The 18,007-nt window shown below is 37.1% G+C and overlaps 1 protein-coding gene across 2 annotated transcripts in view; it reads left to right on the forward strand.

Annotated features, from left to right (window-relative positions):
• LOC117490768 (multidrug and toxin extrusion protein 1-like) overlaps positions 1-17,455 on the forward strand; it is a 28,301-nt gene extending 10,846 nt beyond the window's left edge. Inside the window, exons 8-17 of one of the 2 annotated variants that reach the window (XM_034140578.1) lie at positions 219-316; positions 405-518; positions 12,698-12,765; positions 13,000-13,108; positions 13,313-13,388; positions 13,474-13,543; positions 13,654-13,786; positions 15,849-15,943; positions 16,331-16,435; positions 16,552-17,455. In XM_034140578.1, coding sequence (XP_033996469.1) covers positions 219-316; positions 405-518; positions 12,698-12,765; positions 13,000-13,108; positions 13,313-13,388; positions 13,474-13,543; positions 13,654-13,786; positions 15,849-15,943; positions 16,331-16,435; positions 16,552-16,920 — 1,237 coding nt within the window. In that variant the 3' untranslated portion in view covers positions 16,921-17,455. The remainder of the gene's footprint in view (positions 1-218; positions 317-404; positions 519-12,697; positions 12,766-12,999; positions 13,109-13,312; positions 13,389-13,473; positions 13,544-13,653; positions 13,787-15,848; positions 15,944-16,330; positions 16,436-16,551) is intronic. The other variant, XM_034140579.1, reaches the window with a different exon arrangement.
• Positions 17,456-18,007: the final 552 nt, after the last annotated feature.

An 18,007-nucleotide genomic window follows, 5' to 3' on the forward strand; every position in this document is an offset into this window, starting at 1 on the left:
GTGGTCGGGTCAAGTCAGGTCTGTCCCTCCCCTCCCATTTAGATTCCACATTTTCAAAACGTAGTCTATGACCCTTAGAAATGACGTGTGCCTGTCTCTTTGCTGACCTTTTTTGACCTCTCAGTCCTTCACCAGAGAGGGATAGAGTCACAGTAGATGTAGACCGTCACTACACAACGATCCAGTTTGAAAATATGTTCTATCATGTGTGTTTACAGTGGATCAGCAATTGCTAACAGCATTTCTCAGATTGCAAATTGCCTTCTGTTGTTTGGATACATCAGATGGAAGAAGCTCCATCAGCAAACATGGGGAGGCAAGTCATTTACACAATACGATTTGACTAAATACGTCTGTCGTCCTCTACAGGCCACATTGAGTATAACCCTTGTTATTCTCTGCAGGCTGGTCCACTGACTGTCTGCAGGAGTGGGGCTCCTACATGAGGCTGGCTGTCCCCAGTCTTTTCATGGCCTGCTTTGAATGGTGGATCTTGGATGTCGGCGGTATCTTTGCAGGTAAGTGCTGTGTTTTCTTAGAAATGTCAGTAGTATTACATATCCCGCTTCAATCTCATTAGTATGCATAAAAAAGTGACAGGTCACACCTTCTAAGTCCCGCCCCCTAATTATGCTAATGAGCCCCCTTTGATATGCTAATGAGCCCCTTTGTTCAAGGTGTTATCGCGTACAGGTGTTACATCCTCCCAGGTAGCCCCCACCCCTCTCAGCCCACCCCCCTCCCCCTCACATACAGGTGTCACATCCGCCCTGTCGCCCCCACCCTTCTCAGCCCCCACCCCTCTCAGCCCCCACCCCTCTCAACCCCCTCCTCCTCCCACCTCCTGTCCGGTCAACATGTCCGTTACAGTTTAAATCTCCCGGACAAAATTAGAAAAGTGCCGGTCAAAGGTCTTCTATGTTATTTATTGAGCTTTGAAACAAATTGATATGATTCGCTATTAAACCAACTAATTATAGTAGATTAATTAACTATTCAAACGTGTACAGTAATTTACAATAACACGGGGATAATAAACGGAGCGCTCTCCCCCCTCTCCTGACAACACGCCAGTATCATGCAGCTCGCGGATCCAATAATGAGTGACCCGACAGTAAAACTAAACATATCTATAAATAGTTTAGGTAGTTTGAGAGGTAATTAAAATAGCTACGTGTGATATCTGAAGAGTGTGTTTTGTTCCGCTCACCGCATGCAGAGATGCATGTCGACTCGTCAGCAGCACCGGGTCTCTCCCGTCAGATTAGACTTTACTAGCGTTTATGTCCATATCGATCAGATCTAGCTAGTTCTAGCTAATGATATGACTACCTGCTTATTAAAAGACACCTAAACAATAAGCGTCACTATGCAACGGGGTGAGGCCACAAAGTATAGCACAGCATTATGCATTTTGTTTACATGCCCACCGGAACCCCGAGGCATTTACCAACAGATCAACGCGCAATCAACCCATACAGGACATCTCTTTCTACACATTATGTGTAGACATTATAATTGACTATTCTTGTCTTCTGATGTTCAATTACATCACCCCATTAATAAAATAATCCCTATATGAAGTTACATGAGGCTACATTTACTGGTGTTGAGCCCTGGATGATGAAAATAATCTAAGTGTCATGTTAGGGGAACATTACGAAACTCAGGAGTCCGCCCTTTGAGGCGTTGTTAACATTAATGCTTTTGTTTTTGTTACTAAGATACTTTTTAGATACACTTATGAAGTGAGCAACACTTTACAACTGGTAGAAAGTTAAGTACTTTGTATGGAATTGGGTTTTCTTTAGAGCTGTTTTCAGTGAGACAATGCAGTTTCTGATCATTTTTAAGTTTTCAAGTTTCAAGGCTTTATGGCATATGCCCATTAGCTACAGTGTAGATATGTCAATGAAAAACATAGGTCACAGGCTCCTCCAACAGTGCACATAAAACAGATAAAATACTGCAAGAGAATGTTTTGATATGACAGATTTGTGCGTAATTCTCTCACAAAGGAACTGTAAGATACACGTTTATGTATGGAAAACTTTATAACTTGGTAAAATATTCATTCATTTGTAACGAATTGAGTTTTCTTCAAGAATCAAACTCTAATGGAGAGTTTGTGATTTTAACACTGTTTCGATGAAACAATATCTTGACTTGACTAACATTACTTTTTTAAATATATGTTTTGTTAGATGACTTTACTGATTTTTGCTTTTTTCTTCCTTGCTTTTGTTTGTGTTACTAGGATACTTTTAGATACACTTTGAAGTGTGCAACACTTTACAACTGATAGAATAGTACTTTGTAAGGAATTCGTTTTCTTGGTAGAATATAAAGTACTTTGTAAGGAATTGGGGTTTCTTAACAATCCTGCTCCACCATTAAATCACTTAATCTGCTACTTCCAGGCAAAAGCTTTTAAAACTTGCATCGTGTATTAAGTCATGTCTTGGCAGAAATGAGAGTCCTGGGTGCTTTAAAACATTTCTTAGAACATTTTGATATATTCAAACACATAATGAACTGCAATGACTCACTGCTGCATCAAATTTATTTTACACTGTTGGGAGGACAAAACTGTGAGACTCTCAGACCCTTTTGTTGTCAATCTAATTAGCCTGTCCTCATTCTAACTAAAGTAATTTAACCTAAGTGGAGCCAACCTAAGGAGTGGGCCCTACAGCCTGGGACTAGCTTACTTTTTAACATTCTACTCAAAGGGCCCGTAAATATTATCTCCGCCTATATGCTATATTAAAATATCATTTAAAAAATAAAATAAAAAATAAAACTCATTTCATGTTGAAATGATCAAGGAAAAGCCAGTCAATGTTATGCTAACACAAACAAAAGTTCTGTTTTATATGTTGAAATATAATTTTAAAAACAACGATATAGTATTTTCAAGTCTTACTTTAGTATGGTAAAATTAAGAATAAGTCACATTAAAGTGTGTCATGATTTTCCGTAAAAAAGTCAAGTATAGTTTGTCAAAGAATATGAAAAAATCATTTTGTAGAGTAGTATGTTGAAAATCTCAGTGTTTAACTGAACACACCTACATGTGATAACACCTCGAACAAAGGGTAATTACCATACAAAGGGGGGTCACTAGCATCAGTGGGGGAAAGGTGCTACGGAAATGAACTTTGAGGAGGGGGAACTTGTAAGAATTTCCAAGGCGAGAGGGTCTTTGAAAAAAAAAAATATGAACAGAGTTATACCGACGAATTATTTACGGAGTCCGAATGCATACCTCGTCAACCATCTGTTTACAAACTCAAAGATTATGATGGAGAAGAGATCAAGGGGGCTTTTTTATGAGAAAGAGTTTAAAAAAGTGAAGGTAGTACTTTTTTCTGAACAGATTTTCTTTAAGACTGTGACTCTTAAAGGCATTTTCTAGTAAGACAATCCAGTTTTCTGGAAATAACTTAAATGATTTTTGTTTTTTCTCCTACAAAGATACTTATAGTTACACTTTAATGGATGCAAAACTTTATAACTTGGTAAAATATTCATTAATTTGTAATGAAATTAGTTTCTTAAAGAATCAAACTCTAAATGGAGAGTTTGTGATTTTAACACTGTTTCGATGAAACAATGCGGTTTTGATAACTTGACTTGACTAACATAACTTTTCTTTTAAATATATGTTTTTAGATGCTTTACTTTGATTTATTTCATGTTATTTTAACACAACATTACTTTTTTCATATTTTTCAACATACTGTGATATTTGTTTTTTTCTCTCCTTTTTTCCATTATATTTTTGAAAAACTACACAGTGATTTTTATCAAAATACAACATGCAACTAATACATTATACAATATTACGACTTTTTGCGATATTTTCAACACATTATACTTGTACCTTTTTCTGCATGGCTTCAGGATATTTGGCATGTCATGCATAAAACCGGTGTCATCTTTCCTGAAACTGACGTGCTGTCCGTTTTACAAACAAGTTATCTTTCTGCTTCTTCACCCTCTGAATTTTCCTCCCCCGTCCCTATTCCTTCAGCCATCACAACAACAATCAAGTCAGATCTGTGAAATTAAACACCTCTCCCCAAAGTGTGACTTCCCTATTGAGGGAGTGGGGCAGTAAGGCCTAACCCTATTGGCCTAATATACTAACATGCAGAACGTATGGTATGTTTGAAAAAAGACTAACCATCTATCCAGTTCAAGCTGTCTTTAAGATGCGACATCGCGCTCTGACTTTTTCCGTAAAATCGTGACAAATTATTACTTATTCTTACATTTGACCTCTTGCTGCTTGGTTGAAAATGATAGATGAAAAAGCTACAACGCTTAAAGAACTTTCTAAAAACTCTCAATTCTACAGATGAATCCCCCCACTCAACGCAATAAGTCCAAAGAATCAAACTCTAAATGGAGAGTTTGTGATTTTAACACTGTTTCGATGAAACAATGCGGTTTTTGATAACTTGACTTGACTAACATAACTTTTTTTTTAAATATATGTTTTTAGATGCTTTACTTTGATTTATTTCATGTTATTTTAACACAACATTACTTTTTTCATATTTTTCAACATACTGTGATATTTGTTTTTTTTCTCTCCTTTTTTCCATTATATTTTTGAAAAACTACACAGTGATTTTTATCAAAATACAACATGCAACTAATACATTATACAATATTACGACTTTTTGCGATATTTTCAACACAATATACTTGTACCTTTTTCTGTAGGGCTTCAGGATATTTGGCATGTCATGCATAAAACCGGTGTCATCTTTCCTGAAACTGACGTGCTGTCCGTTTTACAAACAAGTTATCTTTCTGCTTCTTCACCCTCTGAATTTTTCCTCCCCGTCCCTATTCCTTCAGCCATCACAACAACAATCAAGTCAGATCTGTGAAATTAAACACCTCTCCCCAAAGCGTGACTTCCCTATTGAGGGAGTGGGGCAGTAGGGCCTAACCCTATTGGCCTAACATGCAGAACGTATGGTATGTTTGAAAAAAGACTAACCATCTATCCAGTTCAAGCTGTCTGCGCTTCGGAGGCTTTTCTGTACAATCTCAAAAACTGCAGACGCCTCAAGGAGAGACTTGAAAAGATCCGTGCCGAGCTGGATGGATAGGAAGAAGACTAATAACCAGCGGTTGATTGAAGCCAGGGATTTTTTTTTTTTTTTCGATACTTTGACTTTTCTTTAAAGTAAATAAAAATGGGTAACTACTATGGAAAACAATCTGTATATATCTATCAGAATGCAGTCAATACCTGTTTAATAAGTGTGTTGTTGATGACGATTGAAAACAGAATGAATAGTGATCCCCGTGTAAACAGAACGGCTGAAGTTTGTAAACTAGAAGACATTTTGGATATCGTTCATTCTGACAGTACTATTCCGGGTCATTGGGAAACGATTGTAAACGAAACTTTTAAAGTGGTACTGGAATCTTCATTTTCCGAAACATTCTGTAACATTACCGAAGAAATGAAACAAACACCAAAAGTGTATCATGTGCTCGCATTGTATGCTCTGTTTGTAGATGTAATGCATCTTTGTGTCAAAAACAGCATACACATGAATACTTTGGCCGAAGTGCAAAAACTCCATTATAATATTTCCCTTCATCTGGGGGATTCTGTGCTGGAGAAGATCATGGGGATGTTGCAATCAGTATAAATGTATTACTGCTTCCTATGGGGTGAAAACAATAAATTGTAAATATGAAATTCTTCAAATAATAAAAAGTGTTTTTACATTTTAAAAAACTGTTGTCTTCAAATCATAGTATAGTATTTCCTACATATCATTTTTTAAAAAGAGTCACAGTATAGAATGTCTGAACATTTTATTTTTAAAAGTACTAGTATAGTATGTTAAAAGTATCGTGAAAAAAGTCCAAGTATAGTATGTAGTTAAGAATTATATTATATAATTTGTCTGCAATGTCAGTATAGGATCTCTAAAAAAAAAAAAATGAAAAAAATGAGAGAAAGTCATAGCATAGTTTGACAAAAAGATCTTGAAAAAGTCATGACATTGTGTGTTGAAATGGTTTTGAATAAACACATCAGTATTTTTTAAAAGTAAAATTGTATCAAGTGCATCAGACAACTCAAATTACTCAATTTGAACCATATTATAAACAAGTAAAGAATGGTCATAGTATATAGCAGGGCTGTTTAATAGTTTTCGGCGTTTCAGTGTTTTAGTGTTTTCAGTGTTTCAGTGTTTCAGTGTTTCAGGGTTTTGTGTTTCAGTGTTTTGTGCTTCTGTGTTTTTGTGTGTCAGTGTTTCAGTGTTTCAGTGTTTCAGTGTTCTGTGCTTCTGTGTTTTTGTGTGTCAGTGTTTTCAGTGTTTCAGTATTTCAGTGTTTCAGTGTTTCAGTGTTTTCAGTGTTTCAGTATTTCAGTGTTTTTGTGTTTCTGTGTTTCTGTGTTTTTGTGTGTCAGTGTTTTCAGTGTTTCAGTGTTTCAGTGTTTTGTGTGTCAGTGTGTCAGTGTTTACAGCCTTTCTTTGCTCTGATCAATCCCCAGGGATCCTCCCCTGGAAGGAATATAGCAGGACGAGAGAAAAACATTTAAAAAAAAACGTATCTTAGAAGTGGCTATAGCATTTGATGCAATTCTAAAAGATAGTCAGATTCCTAAAAAGTTACAAACGGATGATGAAGCAAATGTTTCCAGCATCCGTTTGTAACTTTGTAAATACTGATGTGTTTATTCAAAACCATTTCAACACACAATGTCATGACTTTTTCAAGATCTTTTTGTCAAACTATGCTATGACTTTCTCTCATTTTTTTCATTTTTTTTTTTTTAGAGATCCTATACTGACATTGCAGACAAATTATATAATATAATTCTTAACTACATACTATACTTGGACTTTTTTCACGATACTTTTAACATACTATACTAGTACTTTTAAAAATAAAATGTTCAGACATTCTATACTGTGACTCTTTTTAAAAAATGATATGTAGGAAATACTATACTATGATTTGAAGACAACAGTTTTTTAAAATGTAAAAACACTTTTTATTATTTGAAGAATTTCATATTTACAATTTATTGTTTTCACCCCATAGGAAGCAGTAATACATTTATACTGATTGCAACATCCCCATGATCTTCTCCAGCACAGAATCCCCCAGATGAAGGGAAATATTATAATGGAGTTTTTGCACTTCGGCCAAAGTATTCATGTGTATGCTGTTTTTGACACAAAGATGCATTACATCTACAAACAGAGCATACAATGCGAGCACATGATACACTTTTGGTGTTTGTTTCATTTCTTCGGTAATGTTACAGAATGTTTCGGAAAATGAAGATTCCAGTACCACTTTAAAAGTTTCGTTTACAATCGTTTCCCAATGACCCGGAATAGTACTGTCAGAATGAACGATATCCAAAATGTCTTCTAGTTTACAAACTTCAGCCGTTCTGTTTACACGGGGATCACTATTCATTCTGTTTTCAATCGTCATCAACAACACACTTATTAAACAGGTATTGACTGCATTCTGATAGATATATACAGATTGTTTTCCATAGTAGTTACCCATTTTTATTTTACTTTAAAGAAAAGTCAAAGTATCGAAAAAAAAAAAAAAATCCCTGGCTTCAATCAACCGCTGGTTATTAGTCTTCTTCCTATCCATCCAGCTCGGCACGGATCTTTTCAAGTCTCTCCTTGAGGCGTCTGCAGTTTTTGAGATTGTACAGAAAAGCCTCCGAAGCGCAGACAGCTTGAACTGGATAGATGGTTAGTCTTTTTTCAAACATACCATACGTTCTGCATGTTAGGCCAATAGGGTTAGGCCCTACTGCCCCACTCCCTCAATAGGGAAGTCACGCTTTGGGGAGAGGTGTTTAATTTCACAGATCTGACTTGATTGTTGTTGTGATGGCTGAAGGAATAGGGACGGGGAGGAAAATTCAGAGGGTGAAGAAGCAGAAAGATAACTTGTTTGTAAAACGGACAGCACGTCAGTTTCAGGAAAGATGACACCGGTTTTATGCATGACATGCCAAATATCCTGAAGCCCTACAGAAAAAGGTACAAGTATATTGTGTTGAAAATATCGCAAAAAGTCGTAATATTGTATAATGTATTAGTTGCATGTTGTATTTTGATAAAAATCACTGTGTAGTTTTTCAAAAATATAATGGAAAAAAGGAGAGAAAAAAACAAATATCACAGTATGTTGAAAAATATGAAAAAAGTAATGTTGTGTTAAAATAACATGAAAGAAATCAAAGTAAAGCATCTAAAAACATATATTTAAAAAAAAAGTTATGTTAGTCAAGTCAAGTTATCAAAACCGCATTGTTTCATCGAAACAGTGTTAAAATCACAAACTCTCCATTTAGAGTTTGATTCTTTGGACTTATTGCGTTGAGTGGGGGGATTCATCTGTAGAATTGAGAGTTTTTAGAAAGTTCTTTAAGCGTTGTAGCTTTTTCATCTATCATTTTCAACCAAGCAGCAAGAGGTCAAATGTAAGAATAAGTAATAATTTGTCACGATTTTACGGAAAAAGTCAGAGCGCGATGTCGCATCTTAAAGACAGCTTGAACTGGATAGATGGTTAGTCTTTTTTCAAACATACCATACGTTCTGCATGTTAGTATATTAGGCCAATAGGGTTAGGCCTTACTGCCCCACTCCCTCAATAGGGAAGTCACACTTTGGGGAGAGGTGTTTAATTTCACAGATCTGACTTGATTGTTGTTGTGATGGCTGAAGGAATAGGGACGGGGGAGGAAAATTCAGAGGGTTGAAGAAGCAGAAAGATAACTTGTTTGTAAAACGGACAGCACGTCAGTTTCAGGAAAGATGACACCGGTTTTATGCATGACATGCCAAATATCCTGAAGCCATGCAGAAAAAGGTACAAGTATAATGTGTTGAAAATATCGCAAAAAGTCGTAATATTGTATAATGTATTAGTTGCATGTTGTATTTTGATAAAAATCACTGTGTAGTTTTTTCAAAAATATAATGGAAAAAAGGAGAGAAAAAAACAAATATCACAGTATGTTGAAAAATATGAAAAAAGTAATGTTGTGTTAAAATAACATGAAATAAATCAAAGTAAAGCATCTAAAAACATATATTTAAAAGAAAAGTTATGTTAGTCAAGTCAAGTTATCAAAACCGCATTGTTTCATCGAAACAGTGTTAAAATCACAAACTCTCCATTTAGAGTTTGATTCTTTAAGAAACTAATTTCATTACAAATTAATGAATATTTTACCAAGTTATAAAGTTTTGCATCCATTAAAGTGTAACTATAAGTATCTTTGTAGGAGAAAAAACAAAAATCATTTAAGTTATTTCCAGAAAACTGGATTGTCTTACTAGAAAATGCCTTTAAGAGTCACAGTCTTAAGAAAATCTGTTCAGAAAAAAAGTACTACCTTCACTTTTTTAAACTCTTTCTCATAAAAAAGCCCCCTTGATCTCTTCTCCATCATAATCTTTGAGTTTGTAAACAGATGGTTGACGAGGTATGCATTCGGACTCCGTAAATAATTCGTCGGTATAACTCTGTTCATATTTTTTTTTTTCAAAGACCCTCTCGCCTTGGAAATTCTTACAAGTTCCCCCTCCTCAAAGTTCATTTCCGTAGCACCTTTCCCCCACTGATGCTAGTGACCCCCCTTTGTATGGTAATTACCCTTTGTTCGAGGTGTTATCACATGTAGGTGTGTTCAGTTAAACACTGAGATTTTCAACATACTACTCTACAAAATGATTTTTTCATATTCTTTTGACAAACTATACTTGACTTTTTTACGGAAAATCATGACACACTTTAATGTGACTTATTCTTAATTTTACCATACTAAAGTAAGACTTGAAAATACTATATCGTTGTTTTTAAAATTATATTTCAACATATAAAACAGAACTTTTGTTTGTGTTAGCATAACATTGACTGGCTTTTCCTTGATCATTTCAACATGAAATGAGTTTTATTTTTTATTTTATTTTTTTAAATGATATTTTAATATAGCATATAGGCGGAGATAATATTTACGGGCCCTTTGAGTAGAATGTTAAAAAGTAAGCTAGTCCCAGGCTGTAGGGCCCACTCCTTAGGTTGGCTCCACTTAGGTTAAATTACTTTAGTTAGAATGAGGACAGGCTAATTAGATTGACAACAAAAGGGTCTGAGAGTCTCACAGTTTTGTCCTCCCAACAGTGTAAAATAAATTTGATGCAGCAGTGAGTCATTGCAGTTCATTATGTGTTTGAATATATCAAAATGTTCTAAGAAATGTTTTAAAGCACCCAGGACTCTCATTTCTGCCAAGACATGACTTAATACACGATGCAAGTTTTAAAAGCTTTTGCCTGGAAGTAGCAGATTAAGTGATTTAATGGTGGAGCAGGATTGTTAAGAAACCCCAATTCCTTACAAAAGTACTTTATATTCTACCAAGAAAACGAATTCCTTACAAAGTACTATTCTATCAGTTGTAAAGTGTTGCACACTTCAAAGTGTATCTAAAAGTATCCTAGTAACACAAACAAAAGCAAGGAAGAAAAAAGCAAAAATCAGTAAAGTCATCTAACAAAACATATATTTAAAAAAGTAATGTTAGTCAAGTCAAGATATTGTTTCATCGAAACAGTGTTAAAATCACAAACTCTCCATTAGAGTTTGATTCTTGAAGAAAACTCAATTCGTTACAAATGAATGAATATTTTACCAAGTTATAAAGTTTTCCATACATAAACGTGTATCTTACAGTTCCTTTGTGAGAGAATTACGCACAAATCTGTCATATCAAAACATTCTCTTGCAGTATTTTATCTGTTTTATGTGCACTGTTGGAGGAGCCTGTGACCTATGTTTTTCATTGACATATCTACACTGTAGCTAATGGGCATATGCCATAAAGCCTTGAAACTTGAAAACTTAAAAATGATCAGAAACTGCATTGTCTCACTGAAAACAGCTCTAAAGAAAACCCAATTCCATACAAAGTACTTAACTTTCTACCAGTTGTAAAGTGTTGCTCACTTCATAAGTGTATCTAAAAAGTATCTTAGTAACAAAAACAAAAGCATTAATGTTAACAACGCCTCAAAGGGCGGACTCCTGAGTTTCGTAATGTTCCCCTAACATGACACTTAGATTATTTTCATCATCCAGGGCTCAACACCAGTAAATGTAGCCTCATGTAACTTCATATAGGGATTATTTTATTAATGGGGTGATGTAATTGAACATCAGAAGACAAGAATAGTCAATTATAATGTCTACACATAATGTGTAGAAAGAGATGTCCTGTATGGGTTGATTGCGCGTTGATCTGTTGGTAAATGCCTCGGGGTTTCCGGTGGGCATGTAAACAAAATGCATAATGCTGTGCTATACTTTGTGGCCTCACCCCGTTGCATAGTGACGCTTATTGTTTAGGTGTCTTTTAATAAGCAGGTAGTCATATCATTAGCTAGAACTAGCTAGATCTGATCGATATGGACATAAACGCTAGTAAAGTCTAATCTGACGGGAGAGACCCGGTGCTGCTGACGAGTCGACATGCATCTCTGCATGCGGTGAGCGGAACAAAACACACTCTTCAGATATCACACGTAGCTATTTTAATTACCTCTCAAACTACCTAAACTATTTATAGATATGTTTAGTTTTACTGTCGGGTCACTCATTATTGGATCCGCGAGCTGCATGATACTGGCGTGTTGTCAGGAGAGGGGGGAGAGCGCTCCGTTTATTATCCCCGTGTTATTGTAAATTACTGTACACGTTTGAATAGTTAATTAATCTACTATAATTAGTTGGTTTAATAGCGAATCATATCAATTTGTTTCAAAGCTCAATAAATAACATAGAAGACCTTTGACCGGCACTTTTCTAATTTTGTCCGGGAGATTTAAACTGTAACGGACATGTTGACCGGACAGGAGGTGGGAGGAGGAGGGGGTTGAGAGGGGTGGGGGCTGAGAGGGGTGGGGGCTGAGAAGGGTGGGGGCGACAGGGCGGATGTGACACCTGTATGTGAGGGGGAGGGGGGTGGGCTGAGAGGGGTGGGGGCTACCTGGGAGGATGTAACACCTGTACGCGATAACACCTTGAACAAAGGGGCTCATTAGCATATCAAAGGGGGCTCATTAGCATAATTAGGGGCGGGACTTAGAAGGTGTGACCTGTCACTTTTTTATGCATACTAATGAGATTGAAGCGGGATATGTAATACTACTAATGTCTTGAGAGTCACTTTGAGTGAAGCTTTAATAAGTATCTGAAGATGTAGATAAAAAATGTCTACAAAGAAATATTTATACCATCAGAGTAAATGTAAATATGCTCTCCATTTACATAGGTTTTTGAAATTGCTGAATAAGAATATTTAAAAAATGTTAAACTGGAAAGACACACAAGTATCTGATTTTAAATAAACCAAATTACTTAAAACAAGGTACACAAGGTGAAGAAACAACAATTGTTTTCTGAAAAACAATTGTTGTGGACAGACAACAGATAACCTCCCCCATTCACTGTAACGTGTCTCCATAAGTTCACCTTATTTGCCCGAAAACAATTCTGGTTTAAAGAGGGAAGCCTAACCACCAGCAGTATGTGGTTAATTAATAATTAAGAGCAGCATATAAAAAATAACCACTCATTTTCTGAATGTGACTTCTTTCATCAGGTATACTTGGAGAGGTGGATCTTGCTGCCCAGCATGTATTGATGGAAATATCAGCCATAACATATATGGTATTTGTAAACCACATTCTTAAAAATAATTCAGCATTTTGGGAAATTCACTTTAGATAGGAAGATCTATACCATTCAAAAAAGGACATACATTCAGAAGGATGTTAACAAAGCAATAAGATTGAAAGCAGGGTAAACATCTTAACACCTCTGGCTCTCGAAAAGAAAGTGAATAAGCGTATTTCAAAGCTGACTTAATAACTGATACCACAAAGTAACATTGGGTCCTTGCAGTTCCCTCTAGGTGTCCATGCAGCTGCCTGTGTGCGTGTTGGGAATGCTCTGGGGGCCGGGAACACTACCAGGGCCTTAGTCATCTGCAAAGTAGCTCTGTTTCTGTCAGGTATGTACACATTAGCATATTCTTGTAAACACAATCATACCCAATTTATACAAACTAAACCTGCCAAGAGGGAATGCTTGATGCTGATTGGTTGGGAGGTGTATGCGTTTCTAATAGATGACAGAAGAAAAATTCTACTTTAGTTGTATTGACAATCATGAAACATGCACCTTTTCTCCCATTTTTGTAATGTCTTTGCTATAGGAATGCTTGCTTTACTCCAGGGTGTTGTCATCGCTGGCTCTAAGTCTGTCGTTGGCTACATATTCACCTCTGATGAGTGAGTTTCAGATGAACACACGTTCATTTCTGCCACACGTAAAGGCAACTCTGTTTTGGTAATCTGCTTCTTCTACTCTCCGCAGAAACATTGTGAACATGGTCTCACAGAACCTCACAGTCTACACATTTCTACAGTTCTTTGATGCACTTCTGGTAAGTTATCACACAACAAAAAGGTCTTATTTCGCATTGAGTACATAGAGCTTGTTTCATTGAATGAACATCACTTGTTTGTCTTTGTTTCAATCGGTGTGTTTTTTCAGTGTGTTTGCTCAGGGATTCTTGTGGGAGCTGGGATGCAGAAAATTGCCGCCTTGTCCAACCTGGTGTGTTACTACTGCATTGGTCTGCCAGTGGGAATAGCTCTGATGTTTGCTGCCAAGCTCAGGATATTAGGTAACGGTCCTATTTCAACCCTCTATGTTTCGGCAAATAAGCTATACAAAAATATGGAAAAAAAATGTATTATTGCCGTGACTTTACGCCAACCTTTTTTGGAACAACGTCTCCGGATGGCACCCCTATGCCTATCGTGAAGTTCACGATAAAATAATACCTAAATCCATGCGGTAGAACCAGAAAAATAATCTCTTTTCATTCCACACATTCTTCCTTGTCAAAAGCTGGTGCCTACAGTACCTTTAACGCAAATAGACCACTGACAGTGCAGATTAATGTTATGCTAACGTAGCCTCAAGCCACTAGCGAGAGCAGAGAGACCGCGCTGCAGGGGTCTGGCTCTCCTCTCACTTCTTTCTAACTCCACACCTCCAGATATATATTGATATATATATTGTTTTTAACTTGTAGGCTTCTACCCCAACAAGACACTGATTCAAGTGACATTATACAAGATTTTTTCCCAGATTTCTAACAGCTCCTTCTGGTGCCACAAAAAGGGTTTGTACCCAGTTGATGTAAACAGGCAGGTATCTCAAAAATAATCTATTTACAGTAAGCCAGGCTATTTTATTTGTGAGGTTCAGAACGTTTCACACTATGATGATTTTCTTTAAAGTGGACCTATCATGCAAAATTGTGCACGTCTTTTATACATGAATATGTGTCCCCGGTGTTCCAGGGAACTCACCAAGTGTCAGAAAATACAACCCTCTCTATTTTCCTCCTTACCCAAATCTTTTAAAAACGGGGCTACAACGAGCGGATACAGACTGATCCAGATTCCATCCGACCCGACGTCAGCCCGGAATAGTGGGCGGTGACGCTCCGCCTACATGGGCAACGCTCCACCTATCAGGGGAATGAGAGGTTGCCGTGGCATGGTAACAGCATGGTAACAGCATGGTAACATGACGCTCGTGCCTCGCCCCCCTCCTTTGCAGGGCGGCGTGGTCAGCTGCAGCGCATTTGCCACAGAATCAGCCCTTGCAAAAACAGGGCTGGAAAGAGCAAATAGAGCGAAATGAGGCATGGATAAAATGCATGATCTGTTTGGTATTTTGAAAAATAAACTTTGCAGACATGTTTTATATAGGTATGGCCCTCCAATATATTATTCAAATATAGCATGATAGGTCCACTTTAATTCAGCAGTTGCCAGTGATCAAGGAGTTACCTCAATTTCCTTGTATGCCATCAAAGACTGGGGTTTGGACTTGAATCATGTACATTTCTTGTATTGTCCAATTTGCAGCACATCCTCAGTATGGCAGCAGAAGTTGTAATTGAAGTAGCGTGTCTACATTTCAGTCAAGGTTCAAATACTTACACACAAACCCACTGGGTCCTGTTGCAACACACATTCCTTCCATTTCCTTTCTATCAGTCAAAGTGTGCATGTATTGATAAATGGAAACACACATCTACCTATTGTGTGTCAAAGCTCTGATCTTGTGAGTTGTATATCTTCTTGCTTTCTCATAGTGTTTTTATAGTCGTAATTGGGATTAATAGATTACTAGTATGGTAATTATGTTACTAAAAAAGACTCAGATAAGGTTTAGTTGTTATTAAATGTTATTTCTTCTTGCTTCTATCTTTATTTCTTTAGGGTTACCTTATTGTGTAGCTCTTTTGAAATAAGTTTGACCAGACACTTTTTTAAATGTGTCTCTCGTGTGAAAAACTATTTCTTTGACGTTTAGTGTACCTGATAAAGCCTCCAGCAACCCTTTTAATCAATTTAACCAGGCACTGAACGTCTGTAGGGATGGGAATGTTGATGATCATTGACATGTTGTTGTTTTTAGGGACTAGTCGTGACAACTATTGAATTTATTCCTTTGAAATATAGTTCACACACTCATGTCCCCGTCAGGATGAATTGTAATAACTTTGGGGATCGGCAGGGGACATTTTAAATGTGTCCATTAGCCGTTGGCGTGACTGTTTCTTAGTCTTTTTGTCATAAATGTCATATGTTTTTCTTTTTGTATGTGTGAAATGAATACACTGTAGATTCTTCTTTAATCGAGCCTTTTTGTGTCCCTCTGGTTAGGCTGGTGGCTGGGTATCTTTATCTGTGTTGTACTTGAGACGGGGTTCTTCCTCTTTCTAATCTTTAAACTCAACTGGAAGAAAATCACACACAAGGTAAGATATTTTAATCTTTCATTAAAGCATGCATGGCATAATAGATTGAGGGCATCATTTGAAACTTCCAATTCAGGGAAATATTTTTGGTATAATGGAGCTTCATCAGGCCTCGAAAGCAGGCAATCAATGATTGCTTCCTGGCTCCTAATTTTGGGAACATTTAAACTCTTCATGTTTCAGTATTTGCCTTTTTTCATTTGAATAGCTTTTAGAATAAACAGAATACCCTACATGTTGAAGCAGAACATTGAATACACACTCAAACATGCTACAAATGACTGAATTAAGTAAATACAAAGTAAATACAAAGTAAAGTAAAAATAAAGCCAATACTTTTACTATAAAATATTTTCCCTCATAAAACTCACTTTAATGCGTTTTCAGGCTCAACTGCGGGGTGGAAGAGGAGTGGTGGTGAGCCCAAAGCGCCCTATCAGTACTCTGCTAAATGAAGCGATGGTGCCGGACATCTCTGACTGCCCTATCACAGTGAGTGCATTACAGTATGTGGTGTGGAGTAAAGCAGGATGTTCTCCCTCCTTTGTCCCTGTTTATGATCTTTTAGCTACTCATACATTGATTAACAGCAACTTCTTTGCACTCAGAAGGAGTTGGATGGCGAAGCCCTGAAATCAGATGGCTACTGTCCAGTCAACTCCAAGGATCAGGAGCTGAAAGTGTTTCCTGAGGCAGAGGACAACAACATCAATGCAGTAGGAGCCGAGCGGGACGCTGAGCAGAGCGAAAAGACTTCCAAAGACACCAAAACTATAACACTGCTTTCAGTCACTGAGCTGATCCTGCGCAGAGGGCTCATCCTTGTTATTTCAGTTCTCATTTTGGCCACAGGTGTGGCTTTCCACGTTGCTTTCCCTGTACCTGAGTTCTCCGCCAAGAACAGTGCCAATTTCACCTTGAACTGGAATAATGACTCCACCCCTACTCCACTGTCTCCACTAAACCAGGACATCTGAGCTGTCTTTGAATGTCTCGAGTGGCTTAGCTCAGTTCTCATAAACTGACAATTTAGATCTCCTACAGGAAAAAAGCCTAACATCCATAGTTATGCTTGTAGACCGGGGTTGTTTTTTGTAAAACTACAGCCTGACGTGTCAGGGAAAGAAAATACGCCTCAGTGCTGCACTGCTGAGCCAAAGAAAGCTGGAAGAAATATTAAATGAGACTGGCAGGATGAACAAAGGTCTTGCTACAAAGATCATCTTTTTTGCCCAGCCTGAGATGTTCAACTGGGATCACGAGACACATTATAAATCCCTCACTAGGAGACCCCGTGGGTTAGAGTGTTCCTCCACAGACAGCTTTTGATTTTCCTCCCCTTATTCTTGCCTTGATTTATGTTTTGCACTGACCTCAAATCATTTTGTCGTGTTTTAACTGTAAGTGTAAGATGACTGTAAATATCTGATGTAAAATGTACATGTTTAAATGTAAATATGTAACATGGACAGAGGTGATTGATAAATAATAAGCTAATTATTTTTTACTGTTTATGGTATGACTGCCATTTGATTGAACCCTAATCAATACAAACAATACTTTAACAATAATTATATTTTATATTTATATATTTTATATAATATATATATTTATATATTATATTTATATTAAAACAGTATATTTGATAACCACATTTTATTGTGCACTGTGCAGCTATATTTTATGTGAACCTTTTAAGTGTTTCTTTATTGGTAACAGCCAAAAATCTAGACCTTGAACCCCATGACATGGAAGTCCTTTGGTCTCATTATAAGTAAATGTATAACATGATTTTAGGAGGAGAGACCGTACAGCTGTGACCAGTGTGTGGGAAGATGGCGCCTGTGTCGGCTCGCCGCTCCCTCACCCCTAGATTCCACCGGGTCCGTCTGCGTCGCGTTACGGCTGCGCCGCGGTTTTGGTCCGGCCTCCTCCGGCGTCATACCCTACCAGGCGCGTTTCAGAAGCATTTCAGAAGTGGAGTTTTTGTTGATTTGGGCATATTTCCTGGACAGGCTACGTTGTACAGACAAAGTTAATAATAATTGTAATATTCCAGTTGTA

Source organism: Trematomus bernacchii, unplaced genomic scaffold, assembly GCF_902827165.1.
Source record: "Trematomus bernacchii unplaced genomic scaffold, fTreBer1.1, whole genome shotgun sequence".
Classification (NCBI taxonomy): Eukaryota; Metazoa; Chordata; class Actinopteri; order Perciformes; family Nototheniidae; genus Trematomus; species Trematomus bernacchii.